Genomic DNA, 23201 nt, shown 5'->3' on the forward strand with positions numbered 1-23201 from the left:
CTTGAAGATGCTGCATCTATCTTTAATTATAATCTTGTGTGAAACTTATCAACATATCTCCTCTACCCTCCCTCCACTTTTCCTGAGCACTTTGGATCGCAAAATCTCTTTGTAATAAACTCGCCATCCATGATCTATTCATTTTGAAATTCCTCAACTTCCATTACAGAAACTTGGCTGACCTATGTCACTACATTCCTTACAACTCTCCTAGGGGGTACTATACCTCAGCCATACTCCCAGACAAAGATATAGACAAGAGAGTGGAGAAAGCATTGTACAGTCATGGCCAAAAGTTTTGAGAATGACACAAATATTGGTTTTCACAAAGTTTGCTGGTTCAGTGTTTTTAAACCTTGTCAGATGTTTCTATACTACACTGAACTAAAATTACAAGCATTTCAAGGTCAAAGGCTTTTATTGACAATTACATTAAGTTTATGCAAAGAGTCAATATTTGCAGTGTTGACCCTTGTTTTTGAAAACCTCTGCAAGTCGCCCTGGCATGCTGTCAATCTATTTCTGGGCCACATACTGACTGATGGCCGCCCATTCTTGCCTAATTAATGCTTGGAGCTTGTCAGAATTTGTGCTTTATGTTTGTCCACCTGCCTCTTGAGAATTGACCACAAGTTCTCATTGGGATTAAGGTCTGTGGAGTTTCCTGGCCATTGAACCAAAATTTCAATGTTTTGATCCCCATAGCCACTTAGTTATCACTTTTGACTTATGGCAAGGTGCTCCATCATGCTGGAAAAGGCATTGTTCATCACCAAACTGTTCTTGTATTGTTTGGAGAAGTTGCTCTTGGAGGATGTTTTGGTAATATTCTTTATTCAGGGCTGCGTTCTTGGGCAAAATTGTGAGTGAGCCCACTCCCTTGGCTGAGAAGTAACCCCACACATGAATGGTCTCAGGATGCTTTACTGTTGGCATGACACAAGACTGGTGGTAGCACTCACCTTTCCTTCTCTGGACAAGTGTTTCTCCAGATGCCCCAAACAATCTGAAAGGGAATTCATCAGAGAAAATGACTTTACCTCAGTCCTCAGCAGTTCAATCCCTGTACCTTTTGCAGAATATTAGTCTGTCCGTTATGAAGAGAAGTGACTTCTTTGCTGGCCTTCTTGACACCAAGCCATCCTCCAAAAGTCTTCGCCTCACTGTGTGTGCAGATGCACTCTCACCTGCCTGCTGCCATTCCTGAGCAAGCTCTGCACTGGTGGAGCCCCGATCCCACAGCTGAATCAACTTTAGGAGACAGTCATGGTTCTTTCTGGACGTTCTTGGGTGCCCTGAAGCCTTCTTCACAACTATTGAACCTCTCTCCTTCTAGGTCTTGATGATCCGATAAATGGTTGATCTAGGTGCAATCTTACTAGCAACAATATCCTTGCCTGTGAAGCCGTTTTTGGGCAAGCAATGATGACTGCACATGTTTCCTTGCAGGTAACCATGGTTAACAGAGGAAGAATAATGATTTCAAGCACCAGCCTCTTTTTAAATCTTCCAGTTTATTATTCTAACTCCTTCAGCATGACATAGTGATCTCCAGCCTTGTCCTCATCAACACTCTCGCCTGTGTTAATGAGAGAATCACTGACCTGATGTCAGCTGGTCCTTTTGTGGCAGAGCTGAAATGCAGTGGAAATGCTTTTGGGATAACGTTCATTGTCATGGCAAAGAGGGACTTTGAAATTAATGCAATTGATCTGATCACTCTTCATGACATTCTGGAGTATATGCAGATTGCCATCATAAAACCTGAGGCAGCAGACTTTGTGAAAAATAATATTTGTGTCATTCTCAAAACATTTGGCCATGACTGTACTTTCTCCACACTGCACCATGCGAGTCATACCCTCGGAATCTAATTCTCTGAATTCCACACTATACTTTTTTTTCTCTCTCCTTTAACCCCTTGTGGTGCTGTCATTTATCGCCCCCTGGTCCAGTTTCCCAAATCTTTGACAAATTTGACACTGCCTGACTCACTTATTTCTTATCCTTGGACCTGCCTACTCTCATACATTTCCATTGACAACCCCAATCTCTCTTCTAAACTTCTATCACTGCCTCCGTTGGATTCTCCCAATGGACTTCATTTCCCACCAGTCTTCGAATCCCATTGATTCTTTCCCTCTTTGCTGCTTTGAAATTGCTTCTCTGCCCACGGGCACCTCCTCCCCCTTCCTCCCTCACAGCCTATGTTTCTTCCACCTACTTAACAAGTTACTTCCTCATGACAAATTCCACACATTCCAGCCACTTTATCTTACACATTCTTCCTCTGTTCACTCTCTCCAGTAACTGAAGATGAAGTCTCTGCACTCATCTCATCATCTCACCCTACAACCTGACCCCTCAACTCTATTCCCTCACAGCTTTTCCACTCACTCCTCCCTCACTTCATGCCCTCCTCTAGCTCCCCTCTTGAACTCTCTTTCCACTGGCACATTTCCATCCTTCTTTAAACGCTCTCATCTCGTCAATCATAAAAACATCTCACGACCCAGCCTCCCCCTTTTGCCTTCAAACTTCTTGAATGACTTGTGTACAACCTACTATCTCTTAATTCCTCTCACTCCATTCTTGATTCTCTTCAAGCAGGCTTCCTACCCCCAACGTTCTGCTGAGACCGCACTCACAAAAATTATCGCTGATCAAATTTTACAGCAAAGTGTAAGGGAGGTGGCGTGGAGGGGGGCCGGACATGTGATGTAACATCATAGATTTCAGGTACTGTAGTACCCAGAAGTGAGTGCAGCCAAACATCGCTGCAATGTCTAGCAGCTCATCACTAGGAATTGAGTTCCCCCTAAAGTTAACATCTCCATACTCTCCATGATCCTTAATGATGCAGTTCTTTCCTGGTTTACTTCCTACCTATCAAAAATAACTTTGTGTCTGTACATCGGGCACATCTTCCCTTCTGCTCTATCTTTTCAGATCCCTAATGGCTCTGTTATTGGCCCGCTGCTTTTCTCACTAATTCACTCATTTGTCTTCCAGTGCCACCTCTACACTGATACTGATTTCTATATCTCTTCCCCTGGCCTCTCCCCTTCTGTACTATCTTGTGTAACCAACTGTTTCTCTGCTATCTCCACATGGATGTCACAATGCTGTCTAAAGCTCAATATGTCCAAAACAGAGCTTATCATCTTCCCTCCTCCCAGTGCAGTTTCCAGACTCCGGTTCTCGAGCCCTCAATAACAGTACAGGTTTTAAGGATATTTGTGCTTGAATACAGGTTATTTAATTAGTGCCTCCATCATATTGATTGACCTGAACTGGATTTAGGAACGACTGTCCCAGAGTCATTCCCTCACATTCATAACAACACCATTACCTCCCAGCCGCCTATTTTTACCTTTACTACGGTAAAATCTATGCTCATTTCCCAGTACGAGGAAAAATCAACAAAGATTTCTGTAAAGTGGCGATTTCTGAGGAAATTTCTGCTAACTGAATTTCTATCAGTTATGTCACCTCCACTATAGAAATATTGATAGAATACAGACTTTTCTTACCCAAGATGCTACAAATGCATTTGTCCACTCTCTCATCATCTCCTGCCTTGACTAATGCAACACCCTCCTGTCTACCATTCTTCTTACCCTACACTGGCTCCATGTGTCTTTCAGAATCCAATTAAAATTACTCACTCTTACCTACAAACCCTCAATAACACCACCTCTTCATGCATCGCATATGAAAAAACTCTACTTCTTAGCTTTGACCTGCGTTACGTCTCTAGTAACCACCTCTCACTCCCACCTATAAGACTTCTCAATTAATGCTATCTGCATATGGAATTCCCTTCCACACCCATTCAGACTCTTTTAAAGCCTTCAAATCTTTAAACACTGACCCTACTCCCACCTATACTTACTTGCACTGATACACACTCACAACTGCCCCAATCTCTCTCAGCCACACTCCTCTTGTTTCAGCTGTGCCCTGTTCCAATTAGAGACCTCTCTCATGAGCATGGCTCTCTGTACCCTTTGTTTTCATGTCTGCATTTATTTTGTCTACCTTATATGTTACTGTTTTATGTATGTTCTGTTTTTCCCACTGTCTGGTGCTCCAGCGCACCTATAAATCAATGAAGATAAGATACTCATTACAGGCATGTGTGTTATATATCTACTGAGACTGTTTGTATTCAGAAACGTTTTGCATGTGGACATTTTTAACCTATATAGTAGATGCTAGACTTGTGTTGAACACTATAAGGCTACGTTCATGATCCAGGAGAGAATGTCACAAAAATGACTTCATTTTAAGAGATATAATGATTAAGTTCTTGGGAAGGTTTCCTCTCTGATTATTTTTGACATTAACTTCATACAAGATGAAATTTATTAAAATGTGGGTAGTTTTTGCTTTCACAATAGCTGTGTTTTCATTTTAAGTACACTGTTTTAGTGGGTCATAGTTATTGCATATCTCTGCTGAGAGGTGAATGCTGTAATTAAAATTATTGCCCTGGATATTGAAGTAATCTAAATACATCTGATTTGTAGGATTCCGAAGGTGATACTCCGCTGCATGATGCAATAAGCAAAAAACGTGACGATATCCTGGCTGTGTTGTTGGAAGCTGGAGCCGACGTCACCATTACAAACAATAATGGATTTAATGCCCTTCATCATGCTGCGTTACGAGGAAATCCCAGGTAATGTGCTGAAATGAGAGCGTGTAGATTATTCCATTCCATTATCTTTTCATAGCTGGCAATTCATTTATTGGACCATGTATTTTAATTAAATGTTTCTCAGTTACATTACTTAGAATTTACCATCTGCTTTTTGGTATGTTAAATGTGTTGTTGAAGTGGAATATAGCGTTGTAGTTTTGGGGCTTTCGCTAGTTGATGATTAGTACTAATTGTGTTATAAATCAACTTATGTTGAGCGTTGCTTTATCTTTTAAAATTAATTATGGTTCATGATTCCAGAATAACAACTGGGTAGTGAAGAGAAAATAACAAATTTCATTTAATATCTTTTCTCCGCAGAAAATGTTGCATTTGTTTAGTATAACTGAACGTAGTTGTCCACCTCCAGGCAAACGTTTATTAGTAACTCCTAGCAATAGTACTTTTTGTATTTAATTCCTATGAACTTTTATTCTCTCCTAAAACTGCTGCCTCTCAGTTCATTGTTTTTACGACCGTAGAAATGGTTACATTCAGTGTATTGTGTTTCAGTTAGTAGAAACGGTTACATTCCGTGTATCACTTTTGTTAGTAGAAACGGTTACATTACGGTATCGCGTTTCTGTTAGTAGAAATGGTTACATTCAGTGTATTGTTAATTGTTACTTTGAGCAAACAGCATTGCTACCTTCTCATGCTTTGTGTTGTGCCATTCGAATGGTTAAGTCTTGTGACATGATGCATTATACATTTATATCTTAATATTTACAAAGGACAAGTACAAAGGGCAAATAAGTTTCTGTTCCTTTAATTGTTGTTGTTTGACATATCTTCATGTTATAAAATCTTAACTTTTACATGAATACTATCTCCCTCAAATAGCTATGTAAACTATATTTTAGTTAATTTTGTACCATATGTACTAACTGTTCTGCACATTTTGTATTCCCTGATCCTCCCACTGTAACAAGTGTTCTAGGCATGCAAGAATATGTTTGCGACATTTACACCGCATACACAGAAATGTTGCAGCAGTTGCATAAAATTAGTGCTCTTTTCACACCGGCAGGAGGCTGCTGTAAAAGTGATGCTTCTCATACCCAGGGCCGGATTAAGGGAATGGAGGTCCCCCGAGCGCTTACCTCCGTCTTTTCTTCACTATTTTTCCGTCACTCACCCCCTGCTGTAGTCCTTCCGCGGCACACAGTAGTCTCACGAGATCTCAGTAAGGACATTACTGCGCGCCGCGGAAGAACTACAGCAGGGGGTGAGTGACGGAAAAATAGTGAAGAAAAGATGGAGGTTAGCGCTCGGGGGGGTGGTGATAGGCTCAGCAGGCAGCTAACAGCATAACAATTGCTGTTAGCTGCCTGTTATTCTATGTAACCATCATCTGACAGTCGGAGCCGCCGGTCGTACTACAGCTGAGCAGCTCAAAAAAAAGGCCTCCCAAAAAACCAAGCAGTTTCAAGGGCCCCACAGATGCCCGAGGCCTCTGGGCTGTAGCCCAGTTAGACCTCGGGTTAATCCGGCCCTGCTCATGCCTGAAGATAATTATTGAGCAAACAAACAAATGTCCTAGGCATTATGGGATTCAGTTTCTAGTGGGCGTGGCCCCATGGAACTCTATGGAATTACTTACAAACTTGACTGCAACAAACTGGCTCCTGCAGAGTGGGCATGTTTTTTAAGTAATGTTTTTTTTTATCCATCAAACAAAGCGCAAAACAAAATATACACATCCCAAACTGACTAATTCCATTAGATTGCAGATGAGTGATATTTGTTTTCCTGCTGTTGTGGAGCTACAAGCCCTGACATGCATGTTGTCAACAGTAGATTCACAATTTGTTATGGCTTGAATTAAATGGTTAGAAAGAGAAGGAAATGTATATGTTGACAAAGCTAGGTACATAAGCAGCTAAATGGTTATAACTAGAGAGTGAGGGAGAAGACTGCATACATTTACAAAATACTAATTAAATGTATAGCTAAACTGCACAATTTTTGTCTGCCACAGATCTCCCTACCTTTCAGGTTGTTGTACGTTGACTCATGGTTTGCTTTTTCGCCTTTGGTAGCTAGAATGCTAGTAGTAGTAGCTGCTAATAGAGAATGGTCTAGTTTATGGGCCCTGAACCCAAAAAAGGAAGGTATTTTGTAGCACAATTTTACTTGGAAATGTACCCTTGTATGAATTAGAGGCATGCGCAGACACTGCACCACAGTGGGTATTTTCAGTGGCATGCAGGGACAGAGAGAGGGTATTGATGATTGACAGTAGGATGAGTAAGACCAATGCCCAGGACCTCTTGGAGAAGGGGGTGTAAGAGAGAAGCAGAAGTGGAGTGTTCAATGGCAGTATAAATACTATTGGGCAGACAGCCTAGTTGGGGAAGGAGCAGAGAGAATGGTGTATGGTGGGCAGAGTTGGGAATTGAGAGGACGGAGAGTCTGTGATGCATTTGGCAGGGAGAACAGGGAAGAATTAAGAGGCAGCTTCTGGTGTATATCTGTGTAGTGTAGTATAGGCAGCAGTAGGCGGAGTAAGTGATAGATGGTGTGTAATAACATTGTATAAGCCTTTGCCCTAACACCATCCCTCAGTAACCACATGCCAGTGGTAATGTATACTGACCAGGGGCCAGAGATCTCTCACCATAATCTAATCTCCCCTGTGTATTTAGATCACCAACGCTACCGTCTGGTTATAGCCCCTCAGTGCGGTAGCATAGATACAAAACAAAGTCTTACAAAATAATCTGCATCTCCAATAAAGCCTGATGCTTATGTAACATTACACTGACAATATGCCTGCACTCGCACCAGATGCAGGGTGCCTTAAAGAGGATTTCTTATTATAATGATACTTCTGGGACCTGGTATAAGTATTTGGGATGTATATGATTTGGAATAAACATGGTGACTGGGATATATTCGTAACAGCAGCTGTTACTTCTTAGCTCATGCGCATTCATCATCATCATCAACATTTATTTATATAGCGCCAGCAAATTCCGTAGCGCTTTACAATTGGAATCAAACATTAATAAAACAATACTGGGTAATACAGACAGAGAGGTAAGAGGGCCCTGCTCACAAGCTTACAATATATGGGACAATGGGCGTTTGAAACACAAGGGCACCTGCTACATCATATTGCACAATGGTCCAGCTAGAATGGAAAGGTAAAAAGTATTCAGTGGGCTGTATGATCAATCACACAGCAATGTTGGTCAGAGGGTTGTTGTCTTGTGTTAGCTGTGTAGAGGGTGGTAATAGGGTAAATTTGCCTGATGAGGTGGGTTTTCAGAGAACACTTGAAGGTTTGAAGACTAGAGGAAAGTCTTGCTGTGCGAGGGAGGGAATTCCACAAAGTGAGTGCAGCCCGAAAAAAGTCCTGTAACCGAGAATGGGAGGATGTGATGAGAGTGGAAGAGAGACGCAGATCTTGTGCAGAAAGGAGGTGTCTAGGTGGGAGATATTTTGAGACAAAAGAGGAGATATATGTCTGTGCAATTTTGTTGATGGCCTTGTATGTTTATACACATAGGTCAATAATTCTGTACTGTGGTTCCACTTAAACTGGTCTCGAATTAATACAAAAGGTAAATTATACTTCTATTCAATCGTGTTGATGCACCCAAACTTCTTCTTATTTTTTCTCCAAATAATAACACAGAAGAAAAAGGAAAAACAATAGCGTAATCCTGTATGGTTAAGAGTCCTTACGTGTCGATCCTTAGCATTCAGATCTTTTTCAGCCTTGAATGCTAAGGATCGAAAACGCGTCTGTGTTTTATGTGTCAATCCAACAAAAAGTACTCCTACCGATCCATACTTACCATCTGTGAGGACACTCATCATCTTTATCCGCGGCTTATGTTACATGCTGACCGTCTTCTGTGCTCCGGAAGGAGTACCCATGTCTTGTGTTTTATCAAATAAAAGTTTTTATTTGCTAACTTGGAGATATTTCTTTTTATCTCCATTACATGGTCACTGGTTGTGATGTCCAGAGAACAAAGTGTAATCTGAAGGGCCATAACCGAAGAAAATAGTCTGTAAGTAGGATCCCCTGTGGGGGGGTCTCTCTCATCGTATGAAGACACGATTATTACACCTGGTGTAGTGACGTCTTAAAACGCATGATTGATGTCTATTTTGGCTACATACTAGTTGGTGAAGGCTTCTTCTGGAAGTTTTTAACAGTCACCTCAGTGGACATTTCTGTTTTTTCAGAGTGTTTAACTAACTAGTATTTTAACCATACAGGAATGCACTATTGTTTTCCCTTTTTATTCTATGTTATTATTTGGAGAAAAAATAAGAAGTTTGGGTGCATCAACACGATTGAATATAAGTATAATTTACCTTTTGTATTTATTCGAGACCAGTTTAATGGAACCACAGCACAGAATTATTGACTTGTGTATTTTCTATATAATTTTGACTTAAGTGTTTAGTCTTTGGTCTAATATCTTTGCAGCAGTGGCCTGTGAAGCGCTGTAAGGGATTAGTTTTCTTTTTCTTATTAGGCCGTGTATGTTAGTAGAAGAGTTTAATATTGGATTAGTTGAAAAACAGCCAACCAATGTAGAGACTGACAGAGTGGCTCAGCAGAGGAAGAACAGTTTGCAAGGAAAATCAATCTAGCCGCTGCATGCAAAATAGATTGTAGGGGTTCAAGTGTGTTTTTGGGAAGACCAGTAAGGAGGGAAATGCAATAGTCGATGCGGGAGATGATGGTGCATGAATTAATGTTTTTGTGGTGTCTTGTGTCAGATATGTGCGTATTCTGGAAATGTTCTTTAGGTGTATGTAACGTGATTTAGATATAGAGTTGATGTGGGGAATAAACGACAGTTGTGAGTCAAGGATTACACCTAGGCAACGAGCTTGCGGGGTGGGATTTATGGTCATGTTATCAACAGAAATAGAAATGTCAGGCAGGAAACTTCTGTTTTTGGGTGGGAATATCATTAATTCAGTTTTTGAAAGATTGAGTTTGTTGGCGAGAAGACGTCCAAGATGAAATGGCAGAAAGACAGTCGGTAACGCGAGACAACACAGATGGTGAAAGATCAGGAGAGGATAGATAGATTTGTGTATCATCCGCATAGAGATGATACTGAAATCCAAAGGAGCTTACTAGTTTTCCAAGAGAAGTGGTGTAGATAGAGAATAGCAGAGGACCTAGGACTGAGCCTTGTGGTACTCCAACTGATAAAGGAAGCGGAGCAGAGGTGGATCCAGAGAAATTAACACTGAAAGAGCGATTAGATAGGTAGAATGAGAACCAGGATAGGGACAGTGCCTTCAAGACTTAGGGATTGTAGCGTTTGTATGAGGAGAGAGTGGTCAACATTGTTGAATGCAGCAGAGAGATCTAGGAGAATTACAAGAGCGTAATGGCCTTCAGTTTTTGCTGTGATTAAAGCATTGACAACCTTAGTCAGCGCAGTCTCTGTGGATTGTTGCTGTAAGAAAGTGTGTGAGGGGAGTGTAGGCAACTCTCTCCAGAAGCTTGCAGGGTCATGGGAGCTGAGACATGGAGCGGTAATTTGAGATAGAGTTTGGGTCAGAATTTTCTTTTTTTTTTAAAATAGGAGTAATCACTGCGTGCTTGATTAGTGATGAAAAAATACCAGGAGAGAGAGAGTACAGATTTTAGTTAGAGGTGGAATGAGCACAGGAGACAGGGACCTACTAATTTGTGAGGGAATGGGATCAAGAGGACAGGAGGTAGAGTAGGAAGATGAGAAGAGAGTAGAAACTTCCTCTTCATTTGTGGGATCAAATGAAGAGTGTGTGTCAGAGGGTGCTACAAAGGAATTGAGCTGATTGCGGTGGGAGGATTGAGAAGAGATTTAAATGTGTGAAAAGGGGGTTTGGGGTTAGAAGCCTGAGCATAGGTGAGAGATTGGAAGTAAGTTTGTTTAGCAGTGTCCAGAGTATTTCTATAGGAGTAGTAGATAGCGTTATATCTGATGAAATCATTAGAGGTACAAGATTTACGCCAGTGACGTTCCGCTTTTCAATATAGTTTTTGTAGAGTTTGTGTTACTTTAGTGTGACATGGTTGGCAACGAAGTCTACGTGGAGTATGTAGAGTTTCTGGAGCCACTTGATCAAGGGCAGTTGCTAGGGTTTGGTGAAAATGGGGTACTGCCCGATCAGTGGAGGAGAATGTAGAAATTGGGGTCAGAAGGTTTTGAAGAGAGGTGGAAAACTGTTGAAAATCAATAGAGTTAATCTTCCTGCGTGTGTGCATTACACAGAATATGACAGGTGGGCACATGATGTTTCTTGGCACACACTCCTAACATATATCTCCGCGGAACTATAATGTAGTCCACGTATACTACACTATAGATGGGGTTTTAACCTCTACATTTAGTAAGAACTCCTATTCAACACACATGTAGAAAGACACTTGCATTGTAGTGTACATGTGAGCAAAGTAAAATAAACATCCTCACCCATGCCCTGGTTTGTACTTCATCCTTTTATGTGGCAGTGGAGGAATGAAAGTGTTAATATCTTATATCTATCTATCTTATATCAACCTGCTCATTGAATGTTGTTTAATTATTAAGAATGTGTGTTTGTACTTGTTCCTATACTAATAATATTGCTTGGTTCAAGGAAATATATATAAATATATATATATTTTATTTTGTGCCCTGAAAATTGATTGTGAAGCAATGTACAGGCTGTAAAGGTAAAACATAGTATTACTTTTTGCTGCTGGTGTACTTCTTTTTCTCTAATGTATTTTTCTCTTGTAAGTGACATACTACCCCCATCATGGCTCCTGGTTCTTAATATGGAATCCATTTAAATTGGTGATTTTAAATTTGGCCCTATAAATTGATTAGCTCTGATACCATTATGAAAGCAACCAAAGAATTAAATGGTTATGTAGAAATGGCATGAATGTGCCATCAGCAAAACCAAAATGGGTCACTTTATTCTTTATGGCTCATGAAATACATACTATACTCCTCATAAGCGGAGGACAGTAGTTATAAAACAGGGGCCTGGGGTGTGGTTATGGGGTGCCAGTGAAACATATTTAATGTGTACATTTCTTTTTGTATTCTTTTGTAACATGTAAGCTTGTAGATGCATTTATTATAGCCAGTTAGATTTGTTATGTCACCAACTGTAGTTGGATCAGATGATGCCCTAGACATGGGTCACCAAGTCATGTAGGAACAGCCACTATGGTCCTCTCGTCACACTTATTGTATTCTATGAGATAATGTTTTATGTTATTATTTTGCACTAATCTAACATTCATTATAATATTTTAAAAAAATAGACTAAATTAAGATTGTTAAAAGAAGTTCAATACATTGAACAATGGGAAACGCAGATAATTTACAGACTATGCGGGTCTTGATGAAAAAGGATAAGCTTTTCTGAGTTCGCATGTGAGAGCAGTAGTTACCCTAAGCAAAAGCACAGTAACCGGAGGTGTATGAGGTGGTATATGGGGCATTGTATCCTTGTCCTCCCATGTTACCCACCCCGTGTCAGGCTGGTTGGTGGCTGTGAACTATATATATCCCTGGTTGCAGTGTTTTAGGAAGTACATATAACCCGCTATTTCTCATATTATATATTTTACAATACAGCTTTTTGCAATTTCCAAGCATGTATCTGATAACTGATACCACCAGCATAGTCACAAATGCTATGGAGTACTCCTCTTCATTGGCTTTTAGCTTTGGTTTGTTGCATTCAGTAATGCAAAATACGATGTTAAAAATATGGAAGTTGTCTGCTTAGCTTTGATTGAATTCATTTTTAAAGTAACATGGCTGTTATCCTATGTATGCTGCCCTTTTTGGGCTATTTTTGCTGCATAATTTATTTCCGTGTATTCTAAACTCGCCAAACAGTTGATATGTTATATTGTGTTAGTTTACCGATGGTTATGTACTTTTCCACTACATATTCAGTTTTGCACCATTGACTGTCTTGACGTGTATATTGCTGTCTTTCCATATTTATGATACTGATCAATAAAACCCTCTCCGTTACCATGTGCTGCTTTGTTGACACAGAAAATGTGAAAAAGCTACAGTGGTCTACTGAATTTATGCCACAGTATGTGTGAGACAACGGCGTTAGTCCCTTTTCTTTTCATAGACTTGGGCTGAATGTTCAGTGTAGCTTACATTACACCTTGTGTTTACCATATAAACTTAATATAGAAACATAGCAACTTGTTTAAACCTTTATTATACTGTTTGCATAACTGTTGCATTATTCTAAGCCTCCGAGTCTTTCCCCATGACAAACAAGTGCTAATGAACATTTTAACAGTAATTAAGATTTTTTCTAATTAAGCCAAATTATGTATTGTTTCCAGAAAAAGAATACAAATGTTAAATCCTGATGGATGCTTTCTGTGAATTTAGAGTGCTTAAAATATTTTTGGGGGTGAAAAAAAACCCAAGAAATTATATATTTATCCAAAATACAATGTAGAAATATGACACTTAATCTAGGTGTTGTGTTAATGTGGGAGTCTGTGAAACATTGTGGTTGATAAATCACAGTGAAACAACACTATATGATTTAGATTTTTGTTGCTGTGCTGATATTTTGAAAAAAGTCTTTTAAAGCCCATAATTGGAATTATGTAGCACAATGTGCTTGTCTAATGATTTTTTTTTTCTTATGTTAAATGTTTATATACAGAGAAAGTGTTTAGATAACTGATTTTTTTTGTTTTTTGAACTAACTGCAAAATTATCTTGGTGGACAAGAGAAATAGTTGTACAGCAGCACAAAACAGTATTGTGGGTCCTATTGTGAATCTCCTTGGTGGCTTCATCCGACCTTGAGCAAATTCATTCTTCTCTGTCCGTTAATTAAAGCACATTGGGCATGCAAATTGTGCCTGAAGAATATATACAGTGCTGATTTCAGCAACCATCAAGGAATTTAAATTATTTGTTTAGTCCAATCATGTAGCTAATGGGTGTAAAGTAAACCTCAAGAAAATCAAAGGAAACAACTGTTTGTGAAGCCGCTGTAAATGTTGGTATTTTATCCAGTTTTCTCAACATGTACATTGTGTAGACTAATAGGGGAGTTGTGTGTAACCCAGGCCTCTGTCACACAAGTTGTTGACTGTGTTTTGACCCTAGCATCACATTTGTACACCTTTTGGGGTAGTATAGTATTAAATACTATGCACTTACTATGCACTGCTTTTATTCATTTGAATGCAACTTTTCAGATGGGTTTACTACTGTTCTGACCGACGGGACTGGGTGAGATGCAGATTGGAGGTAATCATCTTACCCTGGAACCTGTGTAATTCATGTGTGTCCCTTCATTGAAGGAATGGGCTTACAACCCTAGTGTTACTAGTTTTATAGTAATGTTATAATATATGGTTACATACAAAATACTTTTATGACTTATTAATGTGGTGAAACGCCAGTGCTAAAACCTGCATGTAAAGAAATATGACCACTTAATGACATTGGTGAAATAAGATTTTATTACATAATTCACTTATAGCAAGCCAAAAAAACACATCATATTATGCTTTGTTATAATCCTCTAAAGGGAAAAAAAAAAATCCCCAAACGTTTGACTGCAGCATTTTGCTAGCTGCCAGCGTCTCCTGGTAGGTGTAGTCTTCAATGCAATCCTACAGCTGGTTGAAGGGGACCAAATCCATTGAAGAGGTGATTTGGTTCCATTTTACCAGCTTTAGCAAAGCATTGCATTGCAGGGATGGTGGGAATAAGACCCAACCGGAGAACCGTGACAAAGGGTGCACATGAAGATATATATATATGTGGCTGCAGCTTGTGCTGATGGCCGCTGCTGCCTCACTTGACTCTACTGCAAACATACACACTGCAGATACAGGCAATTTATATGCTACATGCAGACTCCCTGCAATACCACTTCCACATACATTGCACTACATAGACAATACAGTAATACATAAAATAATCAAATTGTGATAAATATATTTACTACATTTCAGACACATTAATATTAAAGATAAGTGTTTTTATATAGTTTAATCTGCTGTTTAAAATTATTGTGCAATGCTGCTTTTAGGGGTCATTTGTAAACATCAGAATATTTTGCTTTTTATTTAATAATGTTTTTCTTGTAGGTTTCTGACTGTTGTGTCTTGTGTGAAATACTTGTATATTTTGTAGAGGAAACAGAAGAGTAAATGTTGGACTGCAAAACTTTACAGGGTTTTTACTGCAGACATTTGTTCTGTTTGATGTAGCGAGGATTATTGTGTGTATCATTGGAAGGACAAGAGGCTATTCTTACAATATTGATTATCTTATCTACATCACCATCTCTCATTTTCATTTTATATCGGGCATCACTTTCAACAGAATTGTGGATACCTTAAAGTATTGCCCTGGCTAAACATACTTGCATCCAGCAACAAACCCTGCTTTTAGAAATCACATTTCTGCTGTGTCCATGTTAATGTAAATCTACTCCTTACGCCAATGCATGTTCTGATAGAAACCTAGCAGGTGCTGTCTCTCTGTATGGAGCAATAAAGTCAGCACTAAAACTGATGGCTATTTATACCAGTTATATGTGAACTGCTCTGCAGATCCAGCTGCTCAAGTGTGCTCTTGGATGGCAGTTCACATTCATGCATTTGCCATATCAGGGCAAGAAAAGGCCATGGAAAAAGCACTGCAGCATTTGATAATGTCAGCATCTGTTCCCCATGTCAGTCAGGCGTTTGAGTTACGACCGTGTCAGCACATGCTCAGAGTTCAGCCTGTACTGGGTTTAAAAGGGAACAGCTGATCTAAGTGATGGCTTTGACATTCTTGATTGACTCAGTGCTCCTTTAGCTTTTGTTAGTTTATTAAATTGAGGCTGTTTTACATATATATTATTTTGTTATATTTACCAAATATCAAATTCTGGTTTTAAGATTTTCATTCATCTCCTTAATATGCATCAATTTCTCATAAATTAACAAAAGCTGGAATTGCTTTGTCAAAGTAACTACTGTAAAATGTTTTCTGTTATTTAAATTTCACATTTATCTAGTATAACCTTTCACTCATCCAAGTGTTTTTTTCTTAACTAATTGTATATCACACTATTGCTTTGGAATTGTTTCAGTCAATATTAGAGGTATAATGTCTGCAATACTGCTCATCAGAGTTTTGAGAGCAAGTTTTTGTTGGACCTCTGCAAGGAAATTTAAAATCGTTTATATCCCTTTTAAGGGAAACTTGAGTTTAATTTATTTTACGCTAAGCTTAACAAAATAATTCTTTGTCAGCTGTGCCCATCTGCATCTCATCAAAGGTACATAATGTCCATTTATAGTTTTGGTTGTCGGAATACTGTTGTTTTGCTGTGTTTAACTCTATGATTGCTATAATAGGCCTGTAAGAGTGCCGGACTCTGTGTGAGTGGTGTTCTGAGTGACAAATTGCAGCTTTGGTCTAATTTGTCACTGGTACTAAGCATTCTATATATATATATATATATATATATATATATATATATATATATATATATATATATATATATATATATATATATATATATATATATATATATATAGCAGTTCCCAGCTTAATTATATTCTATATAGGAATCCAAAGTGAAGTGCTTAGTTAAGCTCATTAATGTTAAGTTCATTAAAAATCCTTAATATGAAATGGTACATTACTAAATAAATCTCAGATAGGCAATGCAGTATAGAATAATAGAAGACGAAGTAATGCATAGTAAATATTACATCTCATTAGGCATTAAAGTCAAATGGTGGTGGAGACTGTTGTAATCATACTGGATATGTGTGTGTGTGTGTGTGTATATGTATGTGTATATATATATATATATATATATGTGTGTGTGTATATATATATAATTTTATATTTATACATTGAAGAGCTATTTTATAGTCATTATGCCTCATCCAATACCTGAACATAGCCATACACACATGATCTCCTATAATAGAGAATAAATATAATAATGAATTTGGCACAATAACTGAGTGGTACGATGTTCTAGGCCAGTTTACTCTGCTGATAAATGGTATAGTGGTTAATCACATAGTATACATAACGTTCTTCATGTTAAAGGAAGCACGGTGGCCACAGTTATACACATGAAGAAAAAAACCCATGTAAATCACCTTAGTCTGGATTACCTGATCTAATCACAGTGAGTATTGCAGTGTAAGGAGTCCCATTTCTTCCCAGAGCAGTTTGCACCTGGTGAAAATACATACTTCTTTACATTCCATAGCATTGTATGTTCATATGGGTACATAAAGAAGTATGTACTCTACACAGGCAGGTCACCAGAAGAAGCTGCAAAGGAAACACAACTTTTCCACTACGCATGATAAACAGCATATCTACGGCAGAGTTTGTTGCATTTGGCCTAATAGTGGTGCATTGCTGTGTAATATCTGGTGTAAGAAAGGCCTACAGCAGAATGCATTGTATGAATTACTTTACCTAATAATGTTTTCATAAATGTACATATTCTGTTCAGATTATAAAATCTCAGAATTCAGCCAGCTAAAACAGAATTACATGCATAATTGTGCTAGTAAATGTATATATTTTTTCTAAAAATCTGCTCTGCAAATCACTTTGCTCCCGCAAAGGAATATCAGCATACTTCTGTTAAATGTATTAGTAATTACAAAACATTATTCCCTGTTTAAAGCACAATATTAAACCATATGGGTTTTTAACATCAGGCCAAAACATCACATGCAGCAGCTAATTCAAGACTAGGATTTTCTGGCATCATTATCAATTAGGCTTGTGACTCACCTCCACCTGCCTCTTTATACCAGTTGCAAATCCTTTCCATATATTGATGAGTGCAAATGTTGCCTCTTGCCATGCTCACCTAGACCACAACTTGCATCCTGTAATCTCGGAGGCACTGAAATGACCGGGATGATGTCACACTGCTGGTGAGCTCTCCACTTCATCTGTGTTTCGTGGAATTAGTGTGTTTGAAATTCAGAGACAGGGCTCTTATTTGTAGGAGACTCTTGCAATTAGCAGCACTATTGGTTAGGTGTCCCGAGAAATGGAAAGATGAGCCAAAGTAAAATTCCTGCAGAGCCTGACAAAGCTAGTGCATGCAGCTGATAGAGAGCAAATCAGAGAGTAGCTGGTGATATAGCACAGTAATACAAGGAAAAACAGCATTGCAGCATTACTATTACAGCATACACAGTCAGGATTTAAATAGTTAGCAAACTACACAGTCTGCACACTCTACAGACAAAACACACACCTCACATAAGTTTGTTCATCACTTAACATTAGCAGTGTGTGTAAAATGAATGTTGTGATTCTAATGTATTATTGAGAATCTGCTGTCTGGGGGGTGATATTTATGCAGACTTTTGTCTTATTAAGTGCATGATTAGGTTTGTGCTTTATATGTGTATAAAGGCAGGTGTTGAAGGTCGTAAGTTTCTTTGCATAAGCAGCATTCACTTGTAAATAGTCAATCATATATTATAGTGTTAGTGTTGTTAACCCCTTCATTGCTATCCTGGTCTACCTATCATAGACTACTTGTATATAAAGCACACATAAGACATTAGGAAGTTTATATATATTTAGTGTCATATAAATATAGTTTATAACAGAACACCATAAAAATTGGCCTGCTCTTTAATTTACTGTCATTGCCTTTTGAGAACCCTGTTAATTGAAGTAGGGAAAGTAAAAGGCAAACACAAAAACTCACCTTCCTTCGTCACTTTAAATGTGAAAACATGTGTAAGTTGACAAACTCAATGCAGCAGGGCATCTGCTTAATTGCTGAGAAGTGTAAGCCACAAGTGCATTATCTTGACCCCCAAATTGAACGGTGTCAAGAGGTTAGTCAACTTTTCCCATGCTCAGGTGAAGGGAAGGGTAAAAAATGCATTGGTTTTATGTCTTTTTCCTTGTTTAACAATGCATCTATGGAGGTATTCTTTTGTTGAAGTCCCCAGATTGAACTGCGAACACATCTGTGGCAAGCTACTTCTCCTTCCTTGGGGTCAGTCAAGCTGTTCATGAGGTCAGGACTCCCACTTGCAATTATTGAGACGAGCCATATCCCCCACTCAAAGGCACAAGCTAAACTGTTAGAGCTTTATAGGCAGCTAAGCATTTGAAACATGCAATCCCAGGCAAACGTTCCCTCTAGTACCTCTCTCTTCCCTGACCATATTTAGTCAACCATAGCAAAAAATAGTCTCTCAGCTGTCGATTGTCGATCCAAGAGCTCTGGGAGCTCCTATCTTGCTTTCTGCTTATTGATTGTTCATCCTGACAAGCCCCAACACTGCTTTGCCATTTGTTCAGTTATTTTTAGCACTGCCAAATAAAGCGGTCTCTCATGTTTCCACTTAAATTACCCATATTTTTACTAAACGTGTGCTGATGCTTCTACAGCCGGTTGTGGCTGCCACTATACTTAGAAATGTTGTAGAGAAAAGTCTTAAGTCTGCTCAGATATGAAACAACCCTTTGCTGCCACAACAAATTGTGTAACCATTTTTTTTTTTTTTTTTTTTTTAAATTTCAGGCTAGTAGGGCATGCATTGAATATTAATGCTTTCCAGCTACAATCCTATCAAGCGTCATGAAAATGTCTTGCATATACATGTCACAATTTGTATTCTGTTTGTTCAATTACAGGATTTTATAGAGTAGTACTTGTGGGCTAAAGCTGATTGGTCTATTATCAAAATGGGTTTTCTCCAGTCATCAATCATTAACTGATTTTGATATGTTGCCTAGTTACAGGGCAGAGGGGAAATTTATATTGCAACAAGCAATGGTATAGTAGCTTCTCCTCAATTCTTTCTCATTGTCCAATTAGTCCTTTAAAGAGGCACAGTCACCAAACTGTATACTTTAAATTTATTTACGCTCAAGTATATCTTATCGAAGATATAGATGTTGCCTATTTTGTGCAACTAAAGTAATAATTTTTTTTCATTTTTGCCCTTACCTGATACTATATGCAAGTGGTTATCTCGCTTCATTTTTAGGTGTAATAGCTTGTTAGCTATCACTAGGATAGACAGGTATTTGTTGGAAGGCAAGAAACTCGCCCAATAAAACCACATGCGCTAGACGTGTTTCAGTAATGTTGGTTCTGTTATTGTATAGAACATAACAAAACACGTTGTTCACATAACGGTGGCCCTTTTAGCGTCCAGGCCTCCATTTCAAACTACATTTATTAGTTTAAAAACAAATTTCATGATCAATTGCTCCCTTGGAAGAAAAATGTGTTTAAGGCCATTTGTGTAGTAGTGATGTCACCTTAAAAGCCAATGCAGTATAGTGCACGCAGGAGAGCGCAGAGTGGTTACATGCTTATTGTATATTTAGTTTGTTTGCATAGATTTCCTCTATACATTTTTAATGCTTAGGGGATAATTGGGGGGCATTAACAAGCAAAGTAGCATTTTTCCAATGGCATTTCCACGAGGTCACCCTTCAGTCTTGTCTCACTGGTGTTTTTAACATTGCTTATGCCAAAGCAGAAATGGTTAAATAATTTTCACTGTTTCTGCAATTATTCAATAAAAATAGATATGGAATGAAGTTATAAGTCTTCAATAAAGGCGTAAGTTATGTACCCTTCATTTACTCCAGGAGAACATACTGTTTTAAGACGTTATTTTTCAATATATCACTTCAGCAAGCAAGTGATATCCTAACATGAATATGGTCAATGAGCTGAACACTGTCTTACATGAAATTAGAATCACGTGTTTCCAACTATTCACTCATTAGTTAGAATTTGTTATTTTTGCTTTTTTTTCCCCCCACTAACATAAATAGAGTTAACTTTACATTTTGTACTGAATAGTGCAATTTGTACTGCAAAACTAACCTGATCCTGATTGCTTACTTACAAGACACTAGTAAGTAAGGGGTTAACATACCCAATGGTGAGTTAGCTTGTGTATATTTGTATCTGTCTCATTAGTGTAGGGTAAGGGGGGAGCTCACTGGGGTCTATAAATAGAGCGTTCAAGCAACACCTTTTTTTATTACACAAAACAGTGCATACCTTGGCAGTAAGATCTGTCACTCTGAACATCTGTCATTTTCTATAAGTGCTTATCTACAGGCGGTGTATTATACAGAACACCATGAGTATATGTTTATATGTGAAGCTTCTCTAATAATCTGTTATGCAAATTTGACATGAGTTCTGATCTATATACAAAGGACATAAGTTTAATATGGGTACTTTGTCTCTGTATTGTATTGACAAATAAAGTTCAGTTTAAAAAAACCCCCAACATGTAGACCCCTGCTTTCAACAACAAGGTGAGTGGCAAGGTCCCAGGGCCTTGATGTTCATAAGATAATTGCCCCATGGCACCTTCCTGTCACTGTTAGCAGGACCATTTGGAATTTCACAACTACTGACGTGTAATCCTTTTCTAGGTACCACAAATATGGTTTTCTTGAGTCTGTTAAGTTTCCTATGCTGGCTTATTTTTTTTTAGATTCTATTTATTTATTATCCTTATACTTTTTTCTGCTAATGATATTTAAAAACAAAATCACACATAATAGCGATGGGAATCTCCAAAGAGCAGTTACATGATGAATAGTGTGTTGAGATTGCTCGTTTGTCCTGATCAGTTTCATTTTGGTGTGGGATGTGGATGGTCACATTGGGCAGATTTGACTGACTGATGCTCATGCTCAGTATCTGGATTAGATAGCGACTGGGTAGTGCTGTTGTCAGACTGATGGTGGTCATCTGCAAACTGGATTTATGGGCGTGTCCATTAATGTTGATTTTGAGCAGACTTCCAGCCATGGCACTTATTTTGTCCCCAAATGCTTCAATATTGGGCCAGTTTATTATAGGGGGATGTCATTTATCGTTTAATAAATGTTCAGACTTTGTAAAGTATATAATTTTTTTTAAAGTCTTGTGTACATTGTTTACTAATGTCTATTTGCAGGAAGACATTCATATTTACTACTTCTTATTTTATTAGTGCTATGCGTGTCTTGCTTTCAAAGTTGCCCCGGCCATGGATTGTTGATGAGAAGAAGGATGATGGATACACAGCATTGCACCTAGCAGCACTCAATAATCATGTTGAAGTAGCTGAGTTGCTAGTTCATCAGGTATGTCATCATATATGTTATATCCAGTATGCTGAATTTCATACTGTGCAGCCTCTAATACTTTATGCGGCTCCTTACTCATGTTTTTGTAATATGTCCTTTATGTTGTGGAAATTACCTTGTGTGTGTGTGGAAAGGAAAGGAAATCTAAACCTACTTTATCCTTTTATTTTCCCATTTCTACTTAGTTTCTATGACAGTGGTGGTAAGGCAGTTTGCAGAGCTCACCATTTAGCACTTTTCCTTTATTTGCTCTCTTTTCTCCAGAATCTATTCATCTCCTCCCAGAGCTCCCCTGTTTAGGCTAATTGAGGTGTGATGTCATATCCTTTGTATACAGCTCTCTAAGACGGGTAGAGAAAAACTAATAAATGCCTCTGTGCTATCACAAACGCTATGGTGTATAATATAATGTTGGGGAGAAGGGATAGGAAAAATCAGCAGCTTGTGTTAGGTGCCAGGTAACCACTGACATCTGATTTGCATTTACAATCGCAAGTTGAAACTGTACTGCGTGTGTATGGGAGGTCATTGGAGGTCACATGAATGTGCAGGCTGCAATGCCCCTGAACACAAGTGGGTATGGCGTCATTGGATACAATGGTTTCCAATTTCAGACCTATTTTTGTGTCTTATAGCAACGTTAAAAATTCTGGTACAACACACCAAATTTACATCAGCGAGAATGAAACTTAAGTTTGCTTATAGACTGCACAAAGGGATAATATAAAACTAGGTCTAACCTATACAGTCTCCTGTGCTAGGCACAAATAGGTAGAGACGCTATAAAAGGTTAGTGTGCTCTGTCCCCATATGCTGTAAAGGGTGTTCCTATTTACAGTACTGTAAGAGCCTTACTAAACTAGATCTAATAGTACAGTTATGCTTGCTTCCATTTCAGCGTGAATCTAGTCATTAAGCCCTGTCTGATTCAGGTCTGTCATGCAGATACATAGGTCTGCTCTCTGAGATGGTAGTGCTTTGTGATGTCAGAGGGAATTCCTTTTTTATTAAAAAAATAAGAATTTAAAAAAATAATTTGGAATTGAGCTAATGACTTTCAGCTTTTAATTTAGTTTGCACGGGAGGAACCAGGAACCCAGTCAATGCTGTTCCTGTCACAGTCGGGGGTAAAGCCACGGTAGAGCACACAGCTGCTATCTTTAGCTTGGTGTGTATAAATGTCCTGCTGTGGGGTGGCACTGCAAAGCGTGATATTTATAGATGTCAGTTGCACTAAGGTTTAAATAGAGATCAGTGATACTATAATTGTTAGAACAATTAATAAAACAATGTGAGTTTAAACAAATATTTGTGTTTCGGATGTCTCTTGGAACAGCCCTGTTATA

At 38.5% G+C, this 23201-nt stretch overlaps 1 protein-coding gene across 4 annotated transcripts in view; it reads left to right on the forward strand.

Moving 5' to 3' along the window:
* MIB1 (MIB E3 ubiquitin protein ligase 1) overlaps positions 1 to 23201 on the forward strand; it is a 58264-nt gene that overhangs the window by 21574 nt on the left and 13489 nt on the right. For all 4 annotated transcript variants that reach the window (XM_075213399.1, XM_075213398.1, XM_075213401.1 and 1 more), the window contains exons 12-13: positions 4533 to 4684; positions 21720 to 21852. In XM_075213399.1, coding sequence (XP_075069500.1) covers positions 4533 to 4684; positions 21720 to 21852 — 285 coding nt within the window. The remainder of the gene's footprint in view (positions 1 to 4532; positions 4685 to 21719; positions 21853 to 23201) is intronic.

This window comes from Mixophyes fleayi, chromosome 5, assembly GCF_038048845.1.
Source record: "Mixophyes fleayi isolate aMixFle1 chromosome 5, aMixFle1.hap1, whole genome shotgun sequence".
NCBI lineage: Eukaryota > Metazoa > Chordata > Amphibia > Anura > Limnodynastidae > Mixophyes > Mixophyes fleayi.